Below are 12196 nucleotides of genomic sequence, written 5' to 3' on the forward strand. Positions count from 1 at the left end.
CCGATTGAGCTGTATCTATGGAGCTATCGTACAAACAAGCCATATTTTCTTTATAAGCAATTTTAATTGAACCTTATGCGTCCGTACAAATATAGGTACCTATCTAAGATTGTGTGGTTTGCATACCTATCGATTTTGTTTCACGAGATGAGAAACACATGTGAAATTAGCGTATTTCTTTGTGTAAAATTATAAATTAATGTTGCTTTCAATTCAAAAAGGCTAACAAATGCAAAAGCTTCTTTTTAATCTGATTTATCACGTATCTATTCTTAATTACTAAAAACTTGTTTATATCAGCTGTTTTATGCACACTGTGCGTGCCAAGAAGCTTATATCTAATACACTGGAGATTGCACTTGCCAAGTTAGGTGTGAAAGGGATAAGAAAACATACAGACGTCATTCAACGTCATATTTTCTTGTTACAAGTTATTGGTCATAGTGGATAGTGCAATCTCCAGTGTATTAGATATAAGCTTCTTGGTGCGTGCACATGTAAATTATCAGTAGCGCCATCTAGCGGGATAGGTATGTAACTTGTAAGCTTCGTTTCTTGAACATCTCTATAGTATGTTAGATAGGAAATAGGTAGGTTAGATAGGTGTAGGTAGATCACGATTTGTACCTATGGGGCATTTCACGCCAAGCGGACACAGATTTCAGGGTCAGGTTTCAGATTTCGGTTATATTTTAGTATGTTACACCTGTATATATTCTCGGTATGTATACGAAAAATTTTTGCATTTAGAAGCTTAGTTTTCAAAATACAGGTCTTTGAAGATGTCAGTAAGCGCGAGGTATGGGGGACTTTGAATATAATTATCAGTTCAAGAAAAGTAATTTTTAAATAAATTGATGACTGAATAATATACCACATGAAATAAACTTTTTATGCTCATATTTCGAATTTATATTTAAATTCCTTCAAAAAATAAAAATATATTTTTCTTTGTCATTTTTTACAAACTTTGCGTATTTTTAATTTTTTTAAAGATCATTAAATAAATAGCTTACATTATGTTTAAACCTCATGCAAAGTTCTAGAGTGGTCATCGCAGGACTTTAGAATCTACATGTATTTTAATGTCGAAGCGCGGCAATATCCCCATACTAGCGCTTAGTTGGTTAGCGCACCGTACTGCAGTATTTATCTCATTATAGTTAGTTAATAGCACCGTTTCAGGTTTTAATAAGATTTTATAGTGGTAAATAACAAGCAAGAAAATATTACTTTAGTTTTCTTAAAAAAAAAATATTCAGTAAAGTAATATGACATTTTTACGACTTTGAATACGTATATCTCGTCAATTATTTATTTTGGCATAAAACTTATTGATAAACCTCTAATCAATTTTTAAAGACCTATCTGTTGACACTTCATTTAATTCAAATTTCTAGAATTTTTTTTTGTCCCCGTTTCTATGAATATTGCAGTGCGTCGCGCTAGGCGCTAGTATGGGGATATTGCCGCACTTCGACATTATGATACATGTAGCTTCTAAACTTCTGCGATGACCACTCTAGAACTTTGCATGAAGTTTAAGTATAATATAAGCTATTTATTTAATGATCTTTAAAAAAATAAAAAATACGCAAAGTTTGTAAAAAATAACAAAGAAAAATATATTTTTATTTTTCGAAGGAATTTAAATATAAATTCAAAATTCGAAATATGAGCATAAAAAGTTTATTTCATGTGGTATATTATTCAGTCATCAATTTATTTAAAAATTACTTTTCTTGAACTGATAATTATATTCAAAGTCCCCCATACCTCGCGCTTACTGACATCTTCAAAGACCTGTATTTTGAAAACTAAGCTTCTAAATGCAAAAATTTTTCGTATACATACCGAGAATATATACAGGTGTAACATACTAAAATATAACTGAAATCTGAAACCTGACCCTGAAATCTGTGTCCGCTTGGCGTGAAATGCCCCCTATATTATACAATATTTAACATATCATTTTTTCCCCTATTTACTTGTGACTATTGCAACGAACTTGGGCGTGAATTACAATGTCCTAATTACAAGATGATGCCTATACATTGCAAGCTATGAACAATTTCTAACATTTTTGCCATTCGGTCGTTTTTGGCAACATACAAATTACCAGTAAGTACATATGAAATTATTTCATTATGAACGTTTTCAAAACTGAGCTACGCTTCTACCTCGCCCACAATGCCCTTTCTATGCTTTTTAACTTTTGTGTATGCCGCAGCTAGCTGGTACACACCAAAACAAATGCAACCTTATTCCTATGAATATAAGCCGCATTATTTACAGCGTGGAAGTATCCAAGAGTCTATTGCTACCTTATTTACCTACTTACCTACGTAGCAATTACCTAAATTGCTACGTAGCGCCATCACTTTCCCATACTATAAATAATACTTATAATTAATTAAAAATTACTTAAAATTATAGTTCCCTGATCGAAGCAGGTAATAGTTATGAATAAAACAAATTCTAGTCATAAACATTTATTCCCAACTAAAACCGCAGTCTGTGCGGGAACTGGCTGGACCGAAGCCCGAAGGCCGCCTTGAGGTAGCCCCGGAGCGCCTTCTTGTCTTCGCGTTTGCCGATCGCCTTGATCACAGCTTCGTCCACCGTCTTCTGGTCCGTCTTGCGTTGTTCCGATGGAACGTATTTCTGTAAAGAAATTAATTGTGTTATTCATGAAAAAGAAAAAGTTTTCTGTGATGTTATGATTTGTCTGTCATTCTATGACTTTACCAAACATATATATAAAGAAGCTGTAGCTGTTGCCTGGCCCTTAAACTCAAAAAGGATAGCTAAAAGTTGATATTATAGTTTAACAACTCGGAAACAAGACACTTCTGAAATCAAATAGGTACATAATATAAATGAATATAACGTAACTAGAAACATTTTGTCCACTGCACCTTGTTTATGGCAAATTCAAAATGTCTGCAATACTTATTTTTAATCTACATGTTGACATTTATATAGTATGTTGAATAATAATTATAAATGTAGTGAAACACCCTACCTACATGATGATGAACTTTTTTACAAATGATCCTAAAATGTTGAAAGATCTGCACCAGAAACGTAATATGCTTTTATAAAAGTATCTTTCCTATATAGTATCTATCCTTCTAGAATTTAAACTTTCTACTTAATATCTATTTTCTAGATAAATTATAGCTTGAGCACATGATACAAAGATATACATACAAACAAATTGATACTTTACAATTAATTTAGTTATCAAACAAACAATATTCCTATACCATATAACAATATCTCACCTCTTTCTTAGTAGCGAAGATGTCTTCCCCGTCCTTTCGCTTGACACTACGCTTGGCGCTCTTCTTGTTCTTCTTGAAGTAGGCATCGTTGAGGTGTGCCGGCAGCTTGAAGTCGCTGAGGTCCACTCTAGTGCTCGTGCCGATCACGTAGCGTTGCGGGATTCGACGGAGCGGGCACGAGTTGAACTGGAAGGCATTATTTGATTATTTTTAAATTATATCGATGAAATAGTAGTGGGGTATAACTGTTTGCGCTCATCTCAGAAGCTATGGGATCCATTAGAAAAATAATTTACTATATGCAACTTTACAGAAATACGTCGAATCACACGTGGTAGGGATAAGAAAAAGATGGCGCGTAACGGAAAAATGTCACGCGTAACGAAAAAATGTTAGATATAGATAATAATATAGAAGCAGAGCAACGCAGGCTGTGGAGCACAGGGGCTAGTTTATATTTTATAATAGTGGTACACATTCATGTCTAGGGATCAGAGTAGATTGTTAATTAACTCTATAAAAAAAATTATATGTGAAAGTTAACGGTAAAAATTTTTTGATTTTTTTTAAAGTGAAACTTCTCAAACTTTTTGGTCTGTGTAGCGCATTTCGCGTGACGGTCAGCTGCCGAGTAGGTATAAAGCAGTGTTCGGAAAGTTTCACTTTTACCGTGGTTTCATAAAACCACACAACTTTTTTTATTAATACATATAACAATACTTAAATTAACTGAATAATAATAACATTTTAATAACTCAGGCCCCGGAATCACAGACACAATAGAAAATCTATTGTAATAACTTCAAATATTAATTTGAAAATAGTAGTTTCAAATTTCAACCTCCAAATCACATATGAAAACAAAAAATAACTACAATCCTCCATAGTCTATGAAATAAAACATCAACTCACAGCAAAAGGTCCAGTAACCAAGAGCAGGCCGCTGGGCAGCACACCAACGAGCACCACTCGCTTGCCCGCATGTCGGCCAGCGAGGAGGATGCACACGGTACCGACTGTGAGGTTCGGCCTGATGTTGCGCTCGTGCTTCCTGAAGCACTTGTGGTGGCGGTGCGTTTTGATCCTGCAATTTGTGGGTTATTGCAGTATATTGTGTCAATTTTCCACATAGAAAATATATATTTCTACTAGCGGTCCGCCCCGGCTTCGCCCGTGGTACCTACATGTTTAAACTATCCTATCTCTCAAGTTGGATCAAACTGCACATGGTGTGCGAATTTTATTATAATCGGTTAAGTGCTTTAAGAGTCCATTGAGGACAAACATTGTGACACAAGATTTATATATTATATTAAGATTTAAAAATAGTTTTGCTCATTAGATTTCTGTGTAGACAATATTGTTAGTATTATAAATAAGGGATTGTCAACTGGTCAACTGATTTTAACACAAAACTCAAACATTTATTTATTCCATTAGACTTCTTCTGAAAGCACTTTTCAATCGCCATAACATATTTTTAACATTTACAAATCGTGAATTATCATTCAATCAATGCATAAGGTTAATTCACTTAATAACATTATTATTTTGCCCCTACAAAATAATTTTTACAGTGTGAAATACGTAAATATAATATTTTTCAAAGTTTTATAAAACTCATTGTTTATGGGATTTTCTGGCAATAGTAAACCAGATCCATCATTTGCGACTTGAACCAAATTTAAAATAATTTGGAAAATCCAAAAGTGCACGCCTCATAATTTTTTTTTAATAAATATTTATTAATTATCTATTATTTTTGTTTATTTAATAACAATTAAACCACATCGAATCAGACCCTGAAAAATGAAAGGGTTCTATTCCTGAGCATACTCAAGCGTAAGAGAAAAAAAAAGACTCGATTAGTAAAGTATTTCGGTTGCTATCGTGTTAACAAGAAAAAGGATCCGCACATACAGACACACGGACGTCCAAGACAGAACTTTTTTAAACTGTTTTTTAACTAGTTTAATCCATCAGTCCTCGGAATCACAGACACAATAGATTATCTATTGTGTCGTGGCCCGATCGGGGCTTACGGTGGTCAATGGGTTAAATAACAAAAATGACATCAAAAATATCATGAACGTTAAAAATAGTGTTTTTTCTTAATATGTGTGTGTATGTATTATCTTACAAGTGCAATGTATGATACATAAAGACATTTTAAGTTTGAAAAATCAGATGTTTTGCGCGAAGTGGCAGTAGTACCCACCTCAACACTTCGCTTATGAGGCGTGCAATAATTCAAGTTAAACATTAGGTAAAAATAAAAAATAATTTACGACACCTCCACATTAGTATGAATGCACCATGATACAGTATAAAAAAATTCACATAGAAACAATTATACATTATAATAGCAGATTCTAACCATGCCATGCTTAGAAGCAATAGTTTGACATTTAACAGGCTTACGAGTAGATATTATCATTCAGTCATACACATTGATGAGATAAAAAGCATTTTACATATTATGTATCACATATTTATTTTCTTTAATAGATGATTAATCTTCTACTTTGCCAGACAAACATATTATTCAGTTTTTAATTACTCATATTATCATGGAAAGCACACCACCTAATTTAAATGTAGCAGGTATGATATCCACAAACAATAAACAACAACCATAACTAACATTAAATGGGGTACAGTAAAATAGATTATCCAAACTAATTGGGACCAGGGTCGATTCTCGATAATCGAAAATTCACATAATAAGAAAATCAAACTGACACAGATTTTCTTACATAGAACAAAGAATTCTACAACACTACATACAATTATAGAAGACAATATTAGCAAAAAATAAAAAATAGTTGGAATAAATCTGTACTCATAACTTGTTATAAAATACAAAACAGCATAAAATTGTTCAGTTTAATTGTTTTCATCACGCTATATGACACCACCACCACACCATGGATAATTGGCAATTCGGAAACTTCACCAGCTGAAGTTCGATTCAAACTTAATGGCAGTTTGGAAGTTAGGTGCAGGTCCTGCAATGTGCCGCTGATATCTAAAAAATGTGTGCGTGTACTAGTGTACACACGTAAGAAGTGAAACTTCTTTATGACCTTATTTTTCAATAAATAATTTACTATATGCAACTTTACAGAAAAACGTCAATCACGCGTGTAAAGGATAAAAACAAGATGGCGCGTAACGGAAAAATGTTACACAAAATTTTTTTCCAGCCCCGATAAAGAAGTTTCACTTCAAAACAATTTTCTGCGCATCGGATCGTATGATGTTCTGAGCCGCCATTAAGTTTGAACCATACTGTACAATGCTACATTATACATACTTGTCCTGAGTGGGGTAGAATGCCTTCCTGCGGCGGAGCAGCACTGTACGGGTTCCTCCATTCTTTTCACCACCGATGGGCTTTACAGCAATTGTCGCCTTCTTGGTCTTGGGCGCTTTGGGGTTCTTCTTGCCAACAAACTTGTATTTGGCCTGAAATTTAATGTTAAAAGTTTAGTTATGCTTAGTTTAATTTTTAACAAAATTTTCACATTTTGATATAGTTGGAATGGTTGTAGCATGTGTGTATCACAAAGAAGTATTTCTCCATTTTTGTATTTATAAATTGAAATTGGTGGGTTGCTAGTAGTCACACTATCAATGCAACATTGACCATTTTAAATTTTATAATAAATGTATCAATATCATTTTATTTTATTTTATTTATAAATAAGAATACAAATACAACTTCATTACTGTTTATCAGAAGAAATAAAATACATCATTTTATCTTCATAGATAGTTACAACAACTTCTACAACTTTTAGGAAATATAAAAATTAGTAACTTTTAAAAACGGTACTGTGCTTAGACCATTGAATACATATTCTATAGTAATTAAATAGATAAGTATATACTCACAGTTTTGTGAAACATTTTCGACTTCGAGAAACGAACGATTCCATTGCCCAAATCATAGTTCCTTGCTTTGCCAAGTTTGGCCTTCTTGACTCGGCTCTTAGGGGCTGCGGGGGCCTTAGCCGCCGCTTTGGGCTGTGGTGGAGCCATTTATGATCTATAAACAGAAATTACAACCTCAAAACAAACATGCCACCTGAACAAAACTTTCTAACAAAATTCACTTCTCTGTAAACTTTACACTATTTCCGGCAAGCAATCTCGCGATATACCCGTGTTTTAATTCAGATATTATTCGCCACATTTCATTATATCAATAAGAATCACTTCACAATCACAATCATATTGTAAACCTAAGTTTTCGAATGGATATTTTCTGTTACCACGGAATCCTCACTGAAATATCTCACAAGATCACTTGCCTGAAGAATTTAAACGAATACTTTTAAATAAAATATAATGAAAATGATGTTATTACACGTATTTTCTCGGATTTTATTTGAAAGAAAACAACATCGACTCACATTAGAACCGGGATCAAGAAAAAGAATTTGACATTGATTGTCACAGATAACATTAATTTTGACGCACTAGTGACGCACCCAAATACCGGTAAAATAAAAAATCGGTTTAAAAAAAATAATAAGTAATTATTTAGAGTTATTTAATTACTTCTTTGTTATTTATCTCTATAAAAAACTAAATAAATCAATAGAATGTGTCTCTCGCAACCCTGTATCGCAACCACGGACTTCTTTTGAATTTAAAAATAATACCGGTAAATTTTCGGATTTAAAAATAATCTTAGATCATTAAGTAATGGATGGAGCACGCTGGCAAATATTCTAACTAAACTTTCTGCCGGTTTTGGTGCGGGGAGGGTAACTCACACTTTGAAACACAATCATACATTCACAAAAATAATTTGTGTCTTTACAAACTCAAACTATTACAAAATGGACAGACTAGCATGTTTTTGCACACATACATCGATTACACAGAAAAATCTCTATACATATACGTAATAATAAAATCGCTCTAAAGGGATGTAACCATATCGATATTACAAAAATAATAATTTTGTTGAAATTAGAAATAACATTAATATTATATTCATAAAAAATACTACACAGGTCATTTGTAACGTTTTCATCATTATTATATGCATACGAAAAAACAATAAAACGCCATTTTATTTGTATTTGAATATGTATTTATTCAACACATCACATATTATATTCAATAAAATAAATATCGGTCCAGAAATTTTTATTATTTCTGTACCGAGGTGTCCATTCTGATTTTCTCCCACAGCATTCAATCCACCTTAGCCTTAAAGCAGGATTTTTTGTAAATCTGAAATATACGCAATATTCGTACATACATATAAACAAAGTAGCTGCTCCGCGCGGTTTCACCCCCGTGGCTCCACTCCTGTTGGTCGTAGCGTGATGATATATACCTTCCTCGATAAATGGGCTATCTAACACCTAAAGAATTTTTCAAATCGGACCAGTAGTTCCCGAGAATAGCGCGTTCAAACAAACAAACAAACAAACTCTTCAGCTTTATAATATTAGTATAGATTACATAATAGAAAGGTTACAAGATTAACATTACAAAAAAAACGGCTAAATGCGAGTCGGACTCGCGCACGAAGGGTTCCGTACCATTAAAATGTTCTGCCAGTAACCGAGCGTAAATTTTAATAAATATATACAAGACTTACAAAATAAACATTATACATTATACATTATAGTGTAAAATTTTAATATAATAAAGATTAATTCTCATCTCATTTCAAATTATACTTAGAAAAATATTTTTTTATCGACGTTCAAGTTAAAAGCAGTCCGTCACTAAGAAAGTCGTAAAAATTTACGACCTTTTAAGCGACGAGTTTTTAAATTCAACTCTATCACTAAGTTCATAAAGATTAAATTTGAATTTCTCTTCAAGATAGTCTCGCTACATCACTTTATAGTCTCGTGGGGAGTGCGGTTCAATATCGCGTTCTAAATTCAACTTTATCGCTTATTTCATAAAGATTAAATTTGTATATTTTCTCTTCAAGATAGTCTCGCTACATCGCTTTATAGTCTCGTGGGGAATGCGGTTCAATATCGCGTTTTAAATTCAACTTTATCTCTTCGTTCATAAAGATTAAATTTGTATATTTTCTTTCCATGATATAGGTATATTAAGAAGAGCTGGAACGTCAACACATTTACACATTGCACATGTTAGGCCGGGAGATACTGACACAAAATTTCGGGCCATTTGTAACAGGATGGCGGTCTAGAGGGGTCTTAGTACGCAATGACTAAAAGAAAAATGATGGTCAGAACTCAGAACGCTGGTACCGGTGGACTAGTAGTTAGTGTTGGTCGTAGCGTGATGATATATACCTTCCTCGATAAATGGGCTATCTAACACCTAAAGAATTTTTCAAATCGGACCAGTAGTTCCCGAGAATAGCGCGTTCAAACAAACAAACAAACAAACTCTTCAGCTTTATAATATTAGTATAGATTACATAATAGAAAGGTTACAAGATTAACATTACAAAAAAAACGGCTAAATGCGAGTCGGACTCGCGCACGAAGGGTTCCGTACCATTAAAATGTTCTGCCAGTAACCGAGCGTAAATTTTAATAAATATATACAAGACTTACAAAATAAACATTATACATTATACATTATAGTGTAAAATTTTAATATAATAAAGATTAATTCTCATCTCATTTCAAATTATACTTAGAAAAATATTTTTTTATCGACGTTCAAGTTAAAAGCAGTCCGTCACTAAGAAAGTCGTAAAAATTTACGACCTTTTAAGCGACGAGTTTTTAAATTCAACTCTATCACTAAGTTCATAAAGATTAAATTTGAATTTCTCTTCAAGATAGTCTCGCTACATCACTTTATAGTCTCGTGGGGAGTGCGGTTCAATATCGCGTTCTAAATTCAACTTTATCGCTTATTTCATAAAGATTAAATTTGTATATTTTCTCTTCAAGATAGTCTCGCTACATCGCTTTATAGTCTCGTGGGGAATGCGGTTCAATATCGCGTTTTAAATTCAACTTTATCTCTTCGTTCATAAAGATTAAATTTGTATATTTTCTTTCCATGATATAGGTATATTAAGAAGAGCTGGAACGTCAACACATTTACACATTACACATGTTAGGCCGGGAGATACTGACACAAAATTTCGGGCCATTTGTAACAGGATGGCGGTCTAGAGGGGTCTTAGTACGCAATGACTAAAAGAAAAATGATGGTCAGAACTCAGAACGCTGGTACCGGTGGACTAGTCGCGTGGGCGTTAGTCGAACTCGTCGGATAAATAGCGAAAGTCCAACGATTTGTAACACAAAAATTTTAGAATTTACCGATAGCCCTTAAAAAAGATGTAGGCGGTAGTGTCATGCCATACAGTTACGATGTGACTTACAGTCCGCCATACCGACGTGAATGCGTTTATTTAAAAAAAAAACAATTCAACCATTTGTACCGAGCTCACTTTTGCACAGGTAACCATCGTCGTGCAGCCATTTACTAAAATTGCCATGCCATACTTTTCGGACGATTCCAAATGGTCGCCATACCGCGGAAAACTCAAACGATTTGTAAATCGTTTGACTTTCGCTATTTATCCGACGAGTTCGACTAACGCCCACGCGACTAGTCCTCCGGTACCAGCGTTCTGAGTTCTGACCATCATTTTTCTTTTAGTCATTGCGTAATAAGACCTCTGTAGAACCGCCATTCTGTTACAAATGACCTGAAATTTTGTGTCAGTATCTCCCGGCCGGCTATCTTTTGCAATTGTTTATAAATACAGGGTGATGTAATTGGTGTAGTACGAATATCTAAAAATCTATGAAGAATTTTGTGATACAGTAAATGGAAGAATTATAGACTATTTTACAGTATTTAATAAAATCATTTAATTTTTTGTTCATTTTCATTAGAAATGTCAATTTTTCTCACCAAGGTGGAAGTTTGGATGATAAAGATCTTGTTAGAAAAATATAAATTTTGACTAAAATCGGCATTTTTTTTTTCAAAAATCAAATAACTAATTAATAATCAGAGTTATCACATTATTAAAAAAATAAGCCAAACTATACACAATTTTTACCTACTTGATGCAATCCTCAAAGATCTCAACCCAATAGAGTTACTATGGGGCATTATTAAAGGGAAAGTAGCATCACAAAATGTGAACTTTAACTTGAAAACTGTATAAGAATTATTTAGAAAGGAAGCAAATGCTATTAGTCTGGATATGTTTAGTGACGTTTGGAGAAAGACGCGAGAACACGAGGAAAAATATATTCAATTGGAACCAAAAGTAGATAATTACACTGACTCATTTATAATAACATTAAGAAATTCCGACAACGAAACATCGAGTTCTTCGAGCGATGAAAGTTACAGTGAAGTAGAAGATTACGATTATGATTAAATAGATTCTTCTTCTTCTCTATAGATACTGCTTTCTGAATTGGTGGTAAATGTTAAAACTGTTAAACTGTTATGACGATTCAAAAGTGCTTCTAGAAGAAGTCTAATTGTATAAATGTTTGAGTTTGAGTTTAAAACCAATAGTGTGAAAATTATACAATAAACATGTAACACATATTTGTTAGCGCGTATTGGTAGGTATTACGTACTTACTACAAATATAATATTTCTTAGATATCTTTACTCGACCAAAGTCAGGAATTTAATTATTATTTGATAATTGAATGATTATTAATACTTTTATCCAATTGATTATTATTAGAATAAATAATTAACTTCATCAATTGATTTACTTTTAAATTATAATTTTACAGGTAAATTATGAGAGCTTTCATAAGTAATTATATTTGCATATACATATCTACAACGCACCCATTTTACAATTCAAGTCTAAAATGAAACTAGACTCTAGAGTCGCATTTATTTTTGAACATACTGTAAGTGAAATTGCATAAGTGTGAGTACTGTGAACATGCCAG

General features: G+C 33.0%; 1 protein-coding gene across 2 annotated transcripts; it reads right to left on the bottom strand.

The window, feature by feature from the left end:
• Nucleotides 1-2476: 2476 nt before the first annotated feature.
• On the bottom strand, nt 2477-7785 carry RpL6 (ribosomal protein L6). 2 transcript variants are annotated; one of them, XM_089708687.1, is made up of 6 exons: nt 7706-7785; nt 7185-7338; nt 6604-6755; nt 4200-4371; nt 3288-3473; nt 2477-2664 (listed from the first exon to the last, which is right to left on the bottom strand). In XM_089708687.1, the coding sequence occupies exons 2-6, from the start codon at nt 7329-7331 to the stop codon at nt 2503-2505; spliced, it is 819 nt and encodes a 272-aa protein (XP_089564813.1). In that variant the 5' UTR covers nt 7332-7338; nt 7706-7785; the 3' UTR covers nt 2477-2502. The 2 variants fall into 2 exon arrangements, with proteins under 2 accessions (XP_089564813.1, XP_089564812.1); XM_089708686.1 differs by having other exon boundaries at nt 7660-7751.
• Between the last annotated feature and the right edge of the window lie 4411 nt (nt 7786-12196).

Source organism: Colias philodice, chromosome 21 (genome assembly GCF_061535455.1).
Source record: "Colias philodice isolate Cphi_HAF_F1 chromosome 21, ilColPhil1 Martin Lab GWU primary, whole genome shotgun sequence".
Classification (NCBI taxonomy): Eukaryota; Metazoa; Arthropoda; class Insecta; order Lepidoptera; family Pieridae; genus Colias; species Colias philodice.

Coding starts and splice junctions, on each gene's coding strand:
- RpL6 (XM_089708687.1), bottom strand. CDS start 7,331: ATGGCTCCACCACAGCCCAAAGCGGCGGCTAAGGCCCCCGCAGCCCCT. Junction 6,756..7,184: donor CGAAAATGTTTCACAAAACT/GTGAGTATATAC, acceptor ATTAAATTTCAG/GCCAAATACAAGTTTGTTGG. Junction 2,665..3,287: donor TCTTCGCTACTAAGAAAGAG/GTGAGATATTGT, acceptor ATTTCTTTACAG/AAATACGTTCCATCGGAACA.